Source organism: Morus notabilis, unplaced genomic scaffold (genome assembly GCF_000414095.1).
Source record: "Morus notabilis unplaced genomic scaffold, ASM41409v2 Scaffold1865, whole genome shotgun sequence".
Classification (NCBI taxonomy): Eukaryota; Viridiplantae; Streptophyta; class Magnoliopsida; order Rosales; family Moraceae; genus Morus; species Morus notabilis.
The window spans coordinates 5,010-23,382 of record NW_010356651.1 but is presented as its reverse complement, the minus strand read 5'-3'; the positions used below and the strand labels follow the sequence as shown (position 1 = coordinate 23,382).

The following is an 18,373-nucleotide window of genomic DNA, read 5'->3' as shown; positions in this document are numbered from 1 at the left end:
AAAGGTCCAAAGTTGGTTGGTCTAGACTCTAGAAACAAGATATATAAAAATGTTGTAGGCATTCACATTCAACACAGAATCCATATGCTTTTCGATATTCTGTAAAACGACAATGAAAGAAATAAACATAGGATTTTCAGAGAATAAACTCAAATGGAGCTGGATCACGGATCAAATAAGCAAATGGATCCAAATCCGGTTGTTCCTCTTTATAAAAACACGTGTACACAACATATAGAATCATTTGACAATACTTAATTGAAGTAGATCAGTGGGTTGAGTTCCAGATATCATAAAGATGATAAATACCATTATGAAAGTGTTGTTTACATGCATATACATAATACTATACATATTCGTGTGTGTATATATATATATATTCTGGAAGAACCAGCTTGATCAATGGTTACCACTTACCCAACAAAAGGGGACCAAATGATACCTAGTTTGACATCTATCGAAGTTGTCTTACAAATTACAAATTATCCCGGTGTCAAGCACTGAACCTAATTTTCTTTTATCATTTTATATGGACTAAAGAAACTAGAAAGACATAGGAGACTAGGGAATGAAATTCTTATAGAGTTGTCTGGTGCCAGCTTTACCTAAAACCCTAGGACGACATAAAAGATTCAAGAAAGGCTTTGCATTTTCACGCGTTTCCAATAATATAAACATTCACTCATGTAGCTAAAAGCTGCCATTTGAAGGACAAATATTTTGATTTTGAAAAAAAAAAAAAAAAAAGACATGTCGAGTTAAGAAAAGACTAGTAAACGACATTATCTCTTGTTTATATTGTTTTTGTTTTAGTAGGACTACACAGCCGTTTTTATTGAGCGAAAAAGATTGTCGTTTCCCAGATAAACGATATATCGTTTCATTTCGTTTACTAACAACCACTTAAAACTAAACGACTTAGAGTAACTACATCATCTCGTTGAAGGAAACTACACGTCGTTTTTGAGAAACAGAAACGACATGTTGCTTTAGAGTTTATTTTGTTGCTCTAAACGACATTTCATTTCTACTCCATTTCTACTCAACACGTATGGATAATAAATTGTCGTTTTTGAATTAACCGATATCTTGATGTCATTATCGCTTCTAAAAGATGCCTATGAAAAATGTGTTGTCGTTTTTGTATTCATTCCTGTCATTCCATTAAGAACAAGTTATCTTATTCAATTTTTTATTATTATTATTATTTTAAAAGAACAGCATGCATCTTCAATAAAATGACTCTCTATAAGGAACCTGTCGTTGATTACACGTCATTGGAGATCACCAAATCCTTTTTACGAAAGGTAAAAAAAAAAAAAACAAAGGGAATGTCATATGCATTAAGCTACATAAAAATTAAAAACCAGTCGCTGTTTTTATACTTCTGTCGTTCAATGAAAGTGAAACGACAGAAGTAGAAGATAACTTCTTGTTTAATTACGTCGTTGAAGGCAACCAGGTATTTTTCTTTTCGAAATTTAAAACGACGAATCGTTTTGTTAATTTATTTGTCGTTTAAGTTCTTCACTCATTTTCTTTTTCGTCGTTTGGTGATTATTCGGTCGTTTTTTTGTTTATTTGTCGGGTCCTTTCGTTATTGTCGTTTGTCATCTGTTTTTGTTGTAAATGTCGATTTCGGTTTGCTTTTATTTTACGTTTCTGTTGTTTGACTTTTACTATCATTTTTCTTTGACTGTTTTACATGGTTTTCAAATTTGTTGTCGCTTTCTCTCGCATTTCTCTTTTATATCGTCTTCACTCTTCATTATCATCCTCACCTTTTCGTTGCCTTCTTGGATCATATTTTTTCCGATTTATTCTCGTATATTAACTATTAGTGCGTTTTCTATTTTATTGCAGTTGTTGTTTTGCACTCCCTTTTTTGCTGTCCTTTTTCTCTTTTTTTTTTTTTTTTTTTTTTTTGATTTTTTTTTTTTTTTTTTTTTCGTTTTCCCCTCATTTTTTTTTTTTTTTTTTTTTTTCCTGTAACTGTTGGTTTATTTATAAGGACCCTCCAGAGTGAGAACCCTTGAAAAATATATTTGTAGAACGCCCTATTTTAACTGTTGAATTAAGTTTTTTATTGTTAGATTTGTGCATAACTATTTGAAAAAGTTACATTGTGCCGTACATAATTACTCATTCTGCAACATATCTAACTGTTAGAAAAATAATTCAACAATCAAAACAAAATATTCCACTAATAAATTTTTTTAAGGGACTTATTTATATTATTGATATTTTTGGGTTTTAGGATTTTTTTTGACTCCGTATTTATATTATTTATATTTTTGCGTTTTACCTTTAGGATTTTTAGATTGTTTAATTTTGGAACTTGTTGAGAGGGACAATACTTATCTGTACGAAAGTCGAAAAGGAACCTTCCAAATCCGCCAAAAGAAAGAAATGAAAAATGAGAAAAGAGAACCTTCCTATAAGGTGCTACTCACTTTTTCATCCTAAATTCTTAATATCAACGTTATTTGTTTAAACTTCATGTTAATGCGAGGAACAAATTAAACTAACTTGTTTTGTTTGTACGCATTGCTAAAACAAAACAAAAAAGGGAAAAAAAACCTTATGTAAAACATGTTAAAGAGTAGTGTTGAGTCTCTTAATTTTGAATATAGTTACATTTTGTTACATAAATTTTTAATTTGACGTAATAGTCTTTGAATTTTTAATTTGTTACAGTTTTGGTTCCTAACAATTAAATTGGAAACTGATTTCCGAAATTTAATATAGTGTAATTACATCATTATAGCATAATAACAGAAATTTTTACATAAATACTTACAATAATTGCAAAATGTTATAGTTTAACAAGTTTTAATAGTGACAGATACAAAATTTTACATATAGCGTAATTCTTTTTAAAAAATTTAAATTATTACGCTGAACGCGTGATTATTTTTGTCAAATTTTAAAAAACGCATGAAAATAATCAAAACTATAAAAAAAATGAAAATTCAGTGACTAATATTTTAAAATTAAAATGTGACTATATTGAAAGTATAGGTACTAACAACACAAATTACCTTTCAAAAAATAAAAGAGGCGTTTAGTTGGAGAATTCAAACGATAATTTGAATCATGGTTTATGATTTATTATAGTGTTTCTTCTCATAAAAAATACACATAAATAAAAAATAATTCTAATCACATAATTTTAATTTATGAACTAAACGTCTCCGAAAAGATTTTGGGGAAGTTGATCTAAAATACCGTTGAGAAGACTGAAGTACCCCCCGCATAAGGATTTGTTGAGTTTCTAATGAAATTAGCCGACCCCACTCATTTGTTCCTATCGGTTGCACTTTCTCGGAAAATTCCTTTCCATTTTTCTTTTTCCTTTCCTTTCCCTTCCCCACCAACCAATCTTTAAACGCAAACCCAGAAGAAACTCCACTGTTTCAATGGCTTCGTCGGACGGGAAACTGGAGCTCCGTACGCTGGGCAACACGGGACTGAAGCTCAGCTGCGTGGGATTCGGCGCCTCTCCTCTCGGCAATGTCTTCGGCCCCGTCTCCCAAGACGACGCCGACGCCTCTGTTCGCGAAGCCTTTCGTCTCGGCATCAACTTCTTCGACACTTCTCCGTATGTACTTCCTCAATTCCTTCCCTGAGATTTGGCTCTCAATACACATTAAAAGCTGCGTTTTGATTGCTCGTAGTCGTAATGCAAAACAAAACTTGGAAAAATGTGATTGAGATATGATCAGAATGTGCTATCGAGTGTTTTTTTTTTTTCGTTTTTTTTTTTGGTTGAATCAAAATATTCATTGAACCAAAATGGGGCAATTTGATTAGCGAGAATTTTTTGGTTCCTCTCGTACTGTAGGATTTTTTTTTTTTAGGTTTAATTGTTGGCTGGCAACAATCAAATATTTGGGTTTTATGAACTAATTGTTAGTTTAATTTAGTATTTTTGTGATCTACAAGTTTCAATCTTTAGTTTTCATGTTCCATTCGGTTGCTTAATTATTTGACAGAACTAGTAAAGATCATAAATTTCAATTTTCGGGACCAGGATTCCCTTTGGTTGATGGGGAATGAAAAAGAGAAACTAAAATGTAGCTTTTGTGCTTGAACAAATTTGTTATTATGTAAAGCTTGTAAATATGGCTGCTTTTGTGCACCATTGGTTGCTTAGCGTAACAGCCTAGCCTTTTCTTGTAATGTTTGATGGTGTCATGGTTTTGGGGCTTTTAAGGTACTATGGAGGGACTTTGTCAGAGAAGGTACTTGGGAAGGCGCTAAAAGCACTTGGTGTTCCGAGAAATGAGTATATTGTTTCCACAAAGTGTGGACGATATGCTGAGGGCTTTGATTTTAGTGCTGAGAGAGTGACTAAGAGCGTTGATGAGAGCTTGGCAAGGTTGCAGCTAGATTATGTTGACATACTGCAATGTCACGACATTGAGTTCGGCTCCCTAGATCAGGTGCTCAAATATTTCTATTCACTTTCTTTTTCATGTCTTTAATGCACTATAGACCTGCGTTTTAGTAATTAATAATTAAGCTCGAGTGTGGTTTTCTTTTGTGGACACTTGACAGATTCCTGCTCTTCAGAAGCTGAAGGAAGCTGGGAAGATTCGCTTCATTGGTATTACCGGGCTTCCATTGGATATTTTTACGTATGTTCTTGATCGGGTGCCACCTGGGGCAGTGGATGTGATTCTTTCATATTGCCACTACAGTATTAACGATTCAACGTTGGACGATTTAATGCCTTACTTGAAGAGCAAAGGCATTGGTGTTATCAGCGCTTCTCCACTTGCGATGGGGCTTCTTACTGAGAGTGGTCCTCCAGAATGGCACCCAGCTTCGGCGGAGCTCAAGGTGGGGGTTAATAATCTCTTTATAAATCCTGCATTTAATGTGATTCTTGTGATGCAGAACTTAACTATTGTGGGTTTGTTTTATATATCAATAGTCCGCATGCCAAGCTGCTGCTGCCTTTTGTAAAGAGAAAGGGAAGAATATTTCAAAGTTAGCCATGCAATACAGCTTGTCAAATAAGGATATTTCATCAGTTCTGGTTGGGATGAACTCTGTTAGACAGGTCTCTTTTCTTCATTAGATTTTACTGCAATATCTGTCATCATCACTCATTGTTCACTTGTCATTTCCAAAGCAGAGTTTTTTTTTTAGTTAAATTAAATTCTTTGTTGGAATGAATATCATTTCGGTTATCAGGTTGAGGAGAATGCTGCTGCTGCAGTGGAACTCGCGAATGCTGGGAAGGATGAAGACACCCTATTAGAGGTCGAAGCTATTTTGAAACCTGTAAAGAATCAGACATGGCCTAGTGGAATCCAAAGGAGCTGACATCATTCCTTTTCTGTAACCACATTCCTCTGCTTACCCTCAAGCTGTTGTATTGGACGGTCAAGTGGCAATTTTAATCCCAAATGGAGATCTAAATTGAAGATGAATTATAATAGTGGCTATATGCTTGTCCTCTTGGAAAATATGCTAGAAGGTATAAATTATAAAATCTCATCTTTGAGCCAAGAATGTAATAATGTTATCATTTATTGCCACTTTCACGAGCAGTTTTCAGAAAGTCAAGAGGTCATGTGTTCGGTGTTATTTTTTACCCTTGAATTGTATATTTGAATTTTGAACCAATCCCTTTTGTGTTTCTGAATAAAGCTGTTATGGCAAGTTTGTGTTACATAAAGATTGATCCACGGTTACTATCTGTCCATTTCACAACTCTCCAGTTTCTACTTTGGACAGATTTTTAGTTGGCAAAGCCACTGTTTGATACCTAAATTTAGTTATGGCAACATGTTTTACAGTAATCTAAACGACATTCACCAAAAACTGATGAAACGGATGATTGCAACGTAATGCCTTGATGCAGAAGAGGACTTTAGGAATCCGGATATCTGAACTGAATTACAAGATACAAAAATGGAAAATGACAAGATAGAATAAGCGGTTTTGAGGACCCCAGACCAACCTCTAAGACAGTGCACGGCGTTAGACACTCTACACAAATCTGATCATCCGCAAAACCCCTATTCATACTACTAAAAGACCACAAAGAAACCACTAACCAACCTCTAGCAATTCGTTATTAAGCAGGACCCTAACATACTCTTTGAAATAAGAAAATAAAATAAGGTTAAAAAGTAATTAGTCGTTTTCTGAAATTGCAGAAAAGTGAGTGGCAAATTCTTGCAAGTATCTTCATCAAACAAGTGCTACTGAGGTGGGCTTTCTGTTTTTTTTTTTTTTAACAAAAAAAATTCTTGCAATGATTTTTGTTGTGCTTGTGCTATATCTTATTATATGTATGACAATTAATAATGGGGCTTAATTTTTTATTTGTTCACGATAAATCAGCGTTCTTATGGTGATAACTGGAATAAGAAAAACCTTGATCGGATGAGATGCGGCGGAGTTAACGGTTGGTCTACAGATAATCCGCTTGTGTTTAAAGCAGCAAAATTTGCAGTCAATCACTTCAATAAAGACATGGTAATATTATTGTTCGTCACTGGATACTGAAATTCTTTATTTTTCTTTTTAGTGAGTATTTGATTAATTTAATCCCATTGTGTGTATAATTTTCGGGCTTCAGGAAAAGAAGCTCCAACTTAAAAAGGTGATTAGAGCACATGGGAAAATGTGTTCTAAGATGGATTTCTATTTGACATTATTGGCATCGGACGAGAATTACTATGAATCACATGTTTGAGTTAGAAGAAATGCCGTTGGTGATGGAAAAAATTCGATGCTGAAGTCATTTTCGTTAGGCTTGCATACCTTAACCCTAATCTCTTACGGCAGGACTAGTGTTGTGTTGTTTGAGATAGTTATATATATACCAGTTTTCAATAGTTATAGTTCTATCGGTGGTTATCATTAAATATAAAAATATGATTACGTGACGTGATAAGAATTCAGTTTTATTAATTGTTATAAATTTTTTTAGTCAATTCTATAATTTATTATAACCGTCGGATTAATATCTTACGGTTAAAATAATGATACCCGATGAATAAATATTGGAGTAACCATTAAAACCACACTTGTATATATATATATATATATGTATGTATATGTATATATATAGCTTAGGATTTTCTTTGACAAAATAAAGACTATGCTATGCAGTTTAGGTGTAAGTTTGTTTGTAGACAATGTTTTGTATTTTCTTTCTTTGTTTCTGAAACTACACAATGATTTATGTTTTCATAGAATTAATGGGAGTTTTATCAAGGTGGTTCTGTTTGTGATGTAATATTTCTTTGAATCCTATTGTTTTTCAATTCATGCTTTGGTGACATTCAATTTTATTTTGAAACAGAATTCTCTAGCAATTCAGTATTAGACGTCTAAATGATATTCTTCTTCATTGTGGTAGGACACTTAAAGGCCTTACTTTCACTAATCAAAGAAGGCCTCTTGAGGAACTTCTATAGGTGTATATCTCTTAGAACATGTACAAGGATAAAAAGAGATGAATTTAGGCCCCATTCATTTCGCTTATTTGAGTTTAGAATTCGAGTTTTGTTACAGTAAAAAGCTCTCACAAATAATCACATCTAATTTTTTTGCTACAGTAAAAAATTCTCACATAAAATTACATCTCAACTCGAATTAAAAACTCGAATCAGGCCCTTAAAGTATAAGAAAAAGGCTATGGAAGTTTCGAGTGTGTGAAAGACTTTTGTTGTGGCTCTTCAACTCAAGTCATATTTTTGTGTGTGATGTGACAGTGACAGTGAGAAGAACATTAACTAGGCTTATTAACTATTTCTAATCATATGTGTGTATGTATATGTATATGTATACATATACAGTCCTTCCACTGGGCCTATTAACTGTTTGTAGAACAGGAACTTCCAAGGAACCACGTGGACTTGTCCTCCAACTCATCATTGTGAACAGAACCAGCAAAAAGCTCCACTTGGCATTAAAGAGATATTGGGTTAGAGAAAATCTCATCTGTTTGAGCAAAGCAGCATCTGACCCCGGGGATTAGAGACATGCTAGGGACATCTACAATATAGTATATTAATATATGCGTGTATATATACATGTATCTATATAGAAAAAATATAAAACAAAAAATAATGAGTCGGTAGAGTCTTTTTGAATACTTAACCCGCACGGTTGATATATAAATCAAGCTGAAAATCTTGTACTAATCCAAAATCTGTGGCAGATATAAAATAGGCATCAAGGACAAGAACCCTTTTGGCCATTAATCTTGAATTGGAGTGGTTGGTGCAGAGACAATGAAAAATGTTGTTCTCTTTTGAGAATATGTCGTGAGGAATCAACCACATGGTTTTGTCACCTATTTGATGATGAAAAACCTTTGATATGCTTAATGGTGCTTTGTCTTAGCAATTTGCCATGGCCTACCATGAATAAAACAAAGTATGGAGCCTCTTATTTGAATGCTAAACAATATTGTACAAATTCTCCTGCTGATAAAAAACCATACAGACCATTTGGACTAAACATTAATGGATTGAGACTACACGGAGGATAAAACCTTTGGATGCATATTCATTCATTAAGCAGACACACAAAAATCAGACTATTGGATTTCATTATCAACTTGAATGTGCCAAAGTGATACAATGTATTGTGACAGGAACAAGTCAGAAGTTGGTAATTATGAGTTTATGCCCCAATTTAAATGGTGATAGCCTGATAGGTTGATGGGAAGCACATAACAAACTCAACCTAACGTTATATTATCTTTCTACTATGAATGAGACCTTGAGAGTAACTCAAGAGTACTAACTACTATGACATGAAAGACAGTTATAGAAAGACAGACACTTTTGAGTTTTTGGCTCAAGTTCGGTTAACTTTAACATGCCATTTTAAGATTGGATAACTTTTATGTCACACATTGAAGAATAGTGAACTTTTAATCTTCTAGACAAAAAACTGAATCTGATCATAGTTATCATTCCAATACCCAACATCCTACAACATTGACAGAGTTTCTTTTCATTCACCTTCTGATTTGTTTCCTTATGAGCGACACTTGGCAGAAACCTGATCAGCAAATTGCCCAACACCTTCCTGATTTCATGCTTATTTTTATGGTACGTGCTTCATCCCTATGCTATGCATGTGGCCAATAGAAATTTTTATGGTGAAGAAGATTTGACAGAACCTTGATCTTAGTACAATGGATTGGTGAAAAAAATAACATGTCTGGAGATATGAAAGATGTACTTCTTTAGACTTATTAGTAGATTATTGGATATAGAATGAATGCTTCAAGCATGATTCAGAACCACAAAGGGCAATTTTTTCTTCTTATAGGACTTTTTTAGGTTCTTCTACCGTGGCTGGAGAAGCATTCTCAAGACCAATGCCGTTAGTACGATACACTTGTGAACTTGAATGTTGGAACTGCAAAAACGGAAACGATATACTTTCGGACCTCAAAGATTCTAGTATTGATATTGTGAACTGCGTTAGAGAGATGATATATTTGCAAACATTCAAGGTTGAAATTGCAAAAAATAAAATAATCTAGCTATCAAACATTTGTCCAGCTGGTATCATCCTTCAAGGAGCCCAAACAAACACCATTTGGTCAAAAGAACTTTTATAAATACTTAGAATATGAAAGAAATAAGAATGCTGTGATCTATTGGAATATTCTTGTTCATATATAGAAACAAGTGTTTTGAAACATTTAGGACTGTATTGGTTCAACTAGCTTTATACGCCCATGTGAACTAGTCAAGAAGGGACCCAATAAATGATTTAGCTAAAAAGTAGCTAAAAGAGGGAACTAGTATATATTTAGTGAATACAGACCATGTTTTGGATAATTGATGGGGCTACAATCAGGAATTAAAAAGGCAAATTGGCTGGTTCTCACTAAAAATTAAAAGTCAGTACTCAAATAGCCCAAGTCCAAATTCAATGCTTCTATGAATGAGTAAGTGAATCATCATGCCCTATTTTGTTATACGGCCCCTTAAGTGTCAAGGACATGCCTAGCACCAAAAAAAAAGGGCATTGCTTTATTAGTTGAAGCATTTTGAACATAAACACTTTTTTTTTTTTTTTTTTTTTTGGCACAAAAATGGGGTGGGGAAAGATGTTCCTTGACTCATTAGGCAAAACCATGTGAATTTTCGGCAAGACCTTCACCTGATATGTTTCTCAACATTCTTCATAGAGCTCTCCCACAAATAAGTAACAATCCCACTAATTTTTAAGGTTTTAAGTCTCTCAGTATATATACATACCAAAGTCTAGACTACTCAATCACTACAACTTTTTTTCCATCATTTGACCAACCTTTTACTTGATTCTCAAAATTTCCCTTTTTTTTTTGTTTTGTTTTGTTTTGACAACTTAAGATGGGAATCAGATTGAAGGGGATAACTCAGGCCAAACATAAACTCCAGAGAACTCTTTCAGCGAGATATGGAACACTAGTCTCAGCAACTAGTACTCATGATGTTCCCAAAGGCCACTTTGCTGTTTATGTTGGAGAAGCAGAGAAGAAGAGGTTTGTCATTCCAATATCTTACTTGAACCATCCTTTGTTCCAAGACTTGTTGAACCGAGCCGAGGAAGAATTCGGGTTCGATCATCCTACCGGAGGCCTCTCGATTCCTTGCAGTGAGGACTATTTCAGCAGTCTAACTTCAGCTCTAAGTTGTTCATAAATATTGGCCATGCTAGAGACAGACATTATTAAAGTTAACTATTAGGCCCTTTTTTGGGTTCTTCTTAACTTTGTGAAGCAATGCAAAAGATGAGACACAGAAAAGAAAGCGGTCTCTTGATCACTTCAGTATTATATATGTGAGTTATTGTCAATACCATCCAATGTGATGTTTTGTAATGTCAATGAAAATTCTTTTACAATTTGTACTTCTAGTACTTGTGGCAAAGTGTATAGTTTATTCTGTTTCCAGCATTTAAAAACATTATATCACAGCTCAACATTTTGGTCTCTAGTTTTCCTGGCAAGAAAACTGATTACATTCTCTTGAATTTGCAACAACAAAAATTGAATAGCCATAACAGTTAGATATCAGTGAAGATAAATATGAAATATTTAAGTCACAATTTTGGTGTTGAAAAGGGACAGATAAGAGAAGGCTGGAAAATATTCTTCTAAACAATACTTAGTTTCATTATTTATAAAAATTGAATTAATTATAAAAGTCAAAATTCTATATCCAAAAAGAAAAAAATTTAAATTTAACCATTATTTTTCAATTCTATTATTTATATTACTACACAAAATTTTGATGTGACTACGGAAAATAATCTGCCGGATATAAAGTGATAACCTGCAGATTACGAAAGATAATCTGTAGGTTATTACCGTTGTTGCTATATGGATCTCATCGTTTTCGGAGAATTTGGTGAATGTTTCTTTAGATCTTTGAATGTATAATATATATAAAAATTAATGTGTGAATATGTAACTATACTTGCTCACTTACTTGATTATTGTTAACTATTTATTAAATTATAATAATAATTGTTGAGTTTCAGGGGGGTTTGCTATAGATAAGATAGTAGTTATCACCACTGACTAGAGTGGCTCTTAGCAGTGATGGTGGTTATGTGATCAGAGGTTTGAATGATATAGAGATGGTTTTCTTTGATGGTTTTAAATAAGAAATGTGCATGTGAACCTAGTATTACCACATCTTCACGTATTTTTACCATTATCATATTTAAAGGGTTTGAGATGACACGCTCTTTATTGAGGAGTAGAGTCTAATAATAGAACTTTTAACGAATATTTATGTCAGTATAGTCTAATAATAGAATTTTTAACAAATATTTATGTTAGTATTTAGGGAGTCTTTTTAGGCCTCGTTTATTTCGCTGATTCGAGTTTAAAATTCGAGTTTTGTTACAGTGAAAAGCTCTCACAAATAGTCACATCTAACCTTTTTACTACAGTAAAAAATTCTCACATAAAATCACATCTCAACTCAAATTAAAAACTCGAATCTGAACGGCCCATTAACATCTAAGAATGATCTGCTATAATCGGCCGTTTCCTTCCTAAATTTTTGTTCAGCCAACAATTAAAAAAATCAATGCACTGTTCAGTTAAACCTAGAACTCTTGAAATTGGATCCTGATTAGAGAGTACATCGTCATTGTTTCTGTTGCAGGCCATTATTGTGTCAGTGTAATACTCTGTGTTTTTGTGATTGGTCCTTATCTTTTTTAAATTTTTGGGGGTACATATATATATATATATATATGTATATGTAATGTGTCTATGTGGTTTATACAAAATGATTGAGCCTCATGTTACATTGACAAAAACCAAATCTAATATATGGATTCGATGAACCCTTTTAAATTCCAACACATCAATAATTTACATGCTCTTCTCTCTTGCAAGGACCATATTGTAAGCTAGCTAGTAAACTGGTTCAAGTGCATTTGAGTGGAGATCTCTAGAATCTCCGAAATGCAGTTTTAATATTTGTCGCTGTTCTCTTTTTCTTTTTCTTTTTCAAAAAAAAAAAAAAAAAAACCTATTTTCATCTGCAAGAAGAGTTGGTAGTGTGACTAGTGAGAATAGAAAAGTTAGAAATTAAAAATAGCTTGTTAATTGGTTCTGTTTTCCGCCTTGCAGCCTCACATGTGCCCATTGGCTGGCTGTTTGCGGCTTTTAGTGTTTTTTTGAGACGAATTGTATAATATATATATATATATATAAATATGAATGAATGTATATCATGATAGCCCACATGCAATGTGTACAAACTGTGTGACTTTACCAGTCCCCACAAACCACCTTTTGAGATTTAACAGAAGAAAATAGATTTCATGTTTCATATTTTTATATTAATATTTGAAACCCACATGCAGTCTAGTGGCTCAAATTTCATCCATGTTCTTTTTGTTTTTCCCAATGTTAAAATGATAAGAACATCCCTGGCAGTTGAGAGAGTGAAGACACACATATATATAGGTGCAATTTAGGCGTATGAGGAAGGAAAATCGGAACAGGTTATTATTTAGTTCTCTACGTGAAAAACCGTGGGCGATATCATCCTTAATAATTTGTGTACTATACACACACACACACACATGTATATATATATATATATATATATATATATATATACTTTGAGCAAGTTGTGATACTGATACCACATTAAATTAACCCACAAAATCTATATGATGCCTAGCTAGGACAAAGTACATGTTGAAAAGGCACTATATATATACATCTACACTCAAACACTGAACAGTACGTATAAAAAACATGAGAAAGGAAGGTATCATAATTTAGAGCTCAGCAAAGAATATTAGTTAGTTTGGTATTCGTTGTGGGAATCTATCTTTTCTTTTCTTTTCTTTCCTTTTCTTTTCTTTTCTTTTCTTTTCTTTTCTTTTTTCTTTTATTTTTGTTTTTCACTTGACAACTCATGTGCAAAGGAAACAAACCGAAAACTGATTATCGAACAGATTAAATAATTATTGTACATAATTAATAAATAAATGAAATGATGATAACTGATCAATTCAAATTAGAAGGGTATACTATTATAAAATAATTGAAAGGTTTACAAAAGGTAAATGGATTGAGAATATATATATATATATATATATATATATATGTGTGTGTGTTATAACTGAGCAGCCATGCATGCAAACGACGGCCACCGCTTTTAAGCCAATTATATGCACTCACAATGATTTATATAGAAGCCACATGTTTTGACTTCCTGACGCTTATATAATGGTCATCTTCTCCATCAGTCGTCTGATATATATATTTTATAAGTACGCGAATATATTTATCTATAATATATATATATATATGTAATATATATCAGTATCAGACTCACATGCATACATTGGTACTGCATGTGCAGTGTGTGTCAAGTAAGAGAGAGAAGAGACCAACAAAATATTCAGGTGGTTTGGGAAGGTATGGGCGCTAGAAGGAATCAGCAACAAGAAGCCAATATCTAAACATTAATACTTTATTATATATTTGAGTCATTAATGAATTGCCTTTTAATGAATTCCTAGCGTCACCTATCTAGATAAGGAGAAACACTAGTCATTAAGTAACGGACGTCATGAAGAACATGTAGCAGCAGTTATAATATATGTGCGAGGAAAAGTGGAAAATTTTATTAATTATCTTACCATATATATGCCCATTGTATTAATAAAAAAACATAAGTTGGGTGTGCAATTACACCACAATCCAACCAAATCTACAATAAAACCAATGGTAAAGTTTCTAATCCGGTACCAGATTGGAGTGGCACACATATATTTCTTTTAAAAACAAGTATATTTTCCTCTTAAAATATGTATATTTCCTCTTAAAACATGTATATAGGTGTTTAGATAAATTATAGGTGTCTCCTCCATTATACATGTTTTAAGAGGAAATATACATATTTTAAGAAGAAATATACATATTTTTAAAGAAAATATGCATGTGCCGATTGGAGACGATTCCTAAAACCAATTTTTGCCCCAATATACATATATGATATATATGTACATATATAAATACATGAAAGCTCTTTAGAAACATATACACTAAGCTAGTACAGATAGTACTTGAAAGCATTATTAATTGAAAATGAGAATTCGTCTTCCGGAGATGGTTCTTCAAGCCAAGAAAATTATTCACCGCCACCGCCGTTACCACCACCTATCATCGGCCCATAATCAGGTCGTCCCAAAAGGACATTTTGCGGTGTATGTCAGCGAAGATCCGGCTGAGAAGAAGCGGTTTGTGGTTCCAATCTCGTACTTGAAGCATCCTTTGTTCCAAGAGTTGTTGTTCAAGGCTGCTGAGGAGTTTGGTTTTGATCATCAAATGGGTGCAATTACCATTCCTTGCGCTGAAAAGGATTTCATCAATCTTACTTCCTGTTTGAAATATTGCTCATGATCTTGACTGGCTAGCTATAGAAATCATCATGAATAGTACTTGTGTAAATCACTTTTTGTATATATAATTAGGAGCTAGCTTGCTAAGCTATTGCATTAGAAACATTTGTTTCCATTTGATTTGTATTGTGATGCAATTATTTCTCATTGGGCATATCGGAAATTCATTCAAATTTCAAGAGAACTATGATATTAGATTGCCAGAGGCTATTAACTTAATCTTTTTACAACCCAAGTTTTTTTATTATAATAGTTTCTCTCATAAAAATTTAAATATAATATTTTTAATACAATTTTTCTTTTACATAAAAAAATTTAAATTGTGACGTTGTGAAACAACACTATATATCCATACTCGCTTTTTAATACTATCTCGTTTAGCAAAAAAAATAATAAAAAAAAAATACTCTCCCTAAAAGGGAGAATAAGTTTCGGGGGGCCATTTTCTTGCCTCCCACGTTTCGTTCCTCGCGTATTTTTTCTTTTTTTTTTTAGCTTTTTTTAGTTTTTCTTTTTCTTTTCTTCTTTTTCTCAATTATCTTTATTCTTTCTTGCATTTTTCCCCCCTTATTTTTTTTATTACATCTTTTAACCTCTGATTTTTATATATTTTTAAATATATCTACTTCAAATACTTTTTTTACAATTATTTAAAATATTATTTCTAATTACCATGCTAAATTAATTTATTCTCAAATGTGTCCCTATATAGACATTTTTTACCTATGATTCTTATAAATTTCAACTTCAGTTGTGAAACATTTTGTAAAAAAAAAAAAAAATTCTTAATTTTTTTTTGTCTTTTTTTCCATATCTTATTTTTTCGTATTTTTGTCTTTATTTCTTTTTTCTTTTTTTCAGCATTTTGTATAACTATTGTTTTGAATAAGGGTGGCAATTCGTGTCACATGTAGTGTTCGTGTTGTGTTTTGATCATTTTTTTCTAAATTTACAGTCAACCCGAACACGACCCGTGACACGAAATTTTTTAAAAACCGCAACACGAACACGACACGATCACTTTACGGGTTGACACGACATGACACGAAAATGACCCGTGACACGAAATTGACCCGTGAACCCGAAATTGACACAAAAATTGTATACTTTTATTTAGTTTTTTACATATTAAAAATAACTTAAAATTCATAACACACTAAAATACAATAACGTCCATTGAAATTAAGCAAATAATACTATAAGATTTTGAGTACAACTATCATGATATCATAAGTTCATAATAAAATCAAAATATGTAATGAAAAATATATGTATTTTTAAATTTTTTACAAGTTTCGTGTCGTGTTCAGGTTAGGCGGGTCCAACCCGAAATTGGCCCGTGTTTTTTCGTGTCAATTTCAGGTCGACCAAATTTTGACCCGGACCTCTTTTTCTCAACCCTAACCCGTGAAATTCTTGTCGTTTCGAGTCGTGTTATCGTGTCATAACCCATATTATCGGCCCTAATTTTGAATAAGTCAAGTGCGACTTTATATATATATATATATATCCATATTGTATAAAAACAAGTACATTCAAAGGGTACTAGTAGCGTTCACTATCAAACGTAATAAATAAATAAAAAAAGTGGGAACTCACTGATAAAATTAAGTTTTAATTAGTTGTGGGGCTCCATACTAATTGTACCTCTAAATATTTTTGTATCCCTCTATAAGTACACACATATTCGCCGCAACAATTTGGAATCCAATCGTATAAAGTCCTTTCTCCACCTTTTCTTTTGTTTTGGGAAGTGTCAGAACATTATATAGGAATCTTTAAGATGGAAATGATAAGAAGCTTCACTTTTCTCAGAAAAAATAAATGAAAGTTCTATCTTTTTGTTTTTGCTCAATAACGAAAGTTCTATTTACAAGGATAAGTATGCATTCTATACTTCTCTGAAAGACTGCAGGATAAGTTTAGCCCCAACTTTTTTTTTCCGGGCTGGTAACATGTACATTTTTATGTCTAATTACATAAATCACATAAGTACATCCGTTTATTTTATCGATTCGAGTTTATAATTCGAGTTTTATTACAGTAAAAAATTTTAAAAAAATAAGTTTTTCTTGGTTCGAGTCACTCTGCCTGAACCAAGAGAGTGCCTCGCAATATATAGCTGAGGCCAAACACTAGTCACTCTAACAGGATAAGATACAGACTAATACACTTTTGACCAAATGGAAAATAAGACACGCGACTTTAAGTAAAGTAAGAAAAGATAGAGCCACTTTCGGTGGAGTGGCAGACAGGATGTTGTTACACTTTTGACTTAAGAAAAAGTATTACTGTACAAGATAAAGGACAAGGACTCGTGACTAAGTGATGGGACCATCAGAGAGAGATGGTGCCTGTTTCTGTGGATGAAACGGACGGACTCATCTCTCAAAGATAGTCACGTGTAAGCCACTGATTGAGATCTGTGGATGAGTCATTATTTGGGTCCTGGGAATCTTGGAACAGTGTAGAGTTGTAGTCTGGCTGTTCCTGTGTGTCTTGAGGTGGTTGAGCAGTATCTTCCCTCTCTCCCAAAGAGGTTCCCCTGGTGCATACTATCTTCCTCATACACCGTCCATATTTACTCAATTCCCAGACATAAGGACTTCCAACATGAGGTGTATGCTTGGTGACACACAGGGCTCCACCCCACAGGACATACAGTATTGTACATACATGTTCATGTAAATAAACATTACAACAGACATCAACCATAGTCTAGTTAATCCAAATATTAAATAAGTTTACAGAATTCTCAAATTCCTTACATTTATTCAAGAGGATGAACTCAATCCTCTCTTGATCCAACAGTAGCAATCTTTCGCTACCCTGCACCGCTCCTAGAGTCTCCTGGGAGGGGTTTAATACATTTAAAAAATAAAACGTGAGCGAAAGGCCTAGTAGGATATAATTTGAAATAAATGTTATAATAAATGTGCGAGGGAATACATAAATGAATAAGTAAATAAAATAAGACATTCAGTCCCGACAGAACAGCCGGAACCTCACATCCTTTTTCGGAAAGGAAAAGTAACTGTAAATAACCATTTTACAGGCTTCAGCAAGTAATTAGTACAAATTACTTACCTAACCACTCGCCTACCCTACCCGGACCGAGTTTCAGGTTCTGCCCCCGAGGATACACTCTCCGCATCCTATCTAGGCCCAGTTCACAAGATCTCTTTGCTTAAGAAATCATTCATTAACATTTTGAAATCGTTAATACGACCCCACGAACTACTCAAGCCGTGGGCCCCATGACTGGATAAGCCATGAGGTTCCATGACTAAACAAGCCATGGTTTTCAAAACGTTTTTCTTTCACAAACCAATCCCTTTCTTTAAAACATTTTCAAGGACGAAATCCTTTTTGAAAACAGGCTCACAAGGAAAAGGGATAGAAATCCTACCTCGCACTATCAAACCTGGGACTAGCGTTGCCTTTTCAGGCTTCC

At 33.3% G+C, this 18,373-nt stretch overlaps 3 protein-coding genes across 3 annotated transcripts; all 3 read left to right on the top strand.

Moving 5' to 3' along the window:
* The first annotated feature begins 3,313 nt into the window (after positions 1-3,313).
* Positions 3,314-5,689, top strand: LOC21384512 (L-galactose dehydrogenase). The gene is given in 5 exon segments (XM_024168386.1): positions 3,314-3,601; positions 4,217-4,453; positions 4,554-4,845; positions 4,940-5,068; positions 5,203-5,689. Coding segments are annotated over 5 exon segments (972 nt in total). The 5' UTR covers positions 3,314-3,419; the 3' UTR covers positions 5,335-5,689.
* Positions 5,690-10,367: 4,678 nt separating this feature from the next.
* Positions 10,368-10,679, top strand: LOC21384511 (auxin-induced protein 15A). The gene has a single exon (XM_010088380.1). It carries the CDS (start codon positions 10,368-10,370, stop codon positions 10,677-10,679), a length of 312 nt encoding a protein of 103 aa, XP_010086682.1.
* Positions 10,680-14,605: 3,926 nt separating this feature from the next.
* On the top strand, positions 14,606-14,920 carry LOC21384510 (auxin-responsive protein SAUR21). Its single transcript, XM_010088379.1, has one exon. It carries the CDS (start codon positions 14,606-14,608, stop codon positions 14,918-14,920), a length of 315 nt encoding a protein of 104 aa, XP_010086681.1.
* Positions 14,921-18,373: the final 3,453 nt, after the last annotated feature.

Coding starts and splice junctions, on each gene's coding strand:
- LOC21384510 (XM_010088379.1), top strand. CDS start 14,606: ATGAGAATTCGTCTTCCGGAGATGGTTCTTCAAGCCAAGAAAATTATT.
- LOC21384511 (XM_010088380.1), top strand. CDS start 10,368: ATGGGAATCAGATTGAAGGGGATAACTCAGGCCAAACATAAACTCCAG.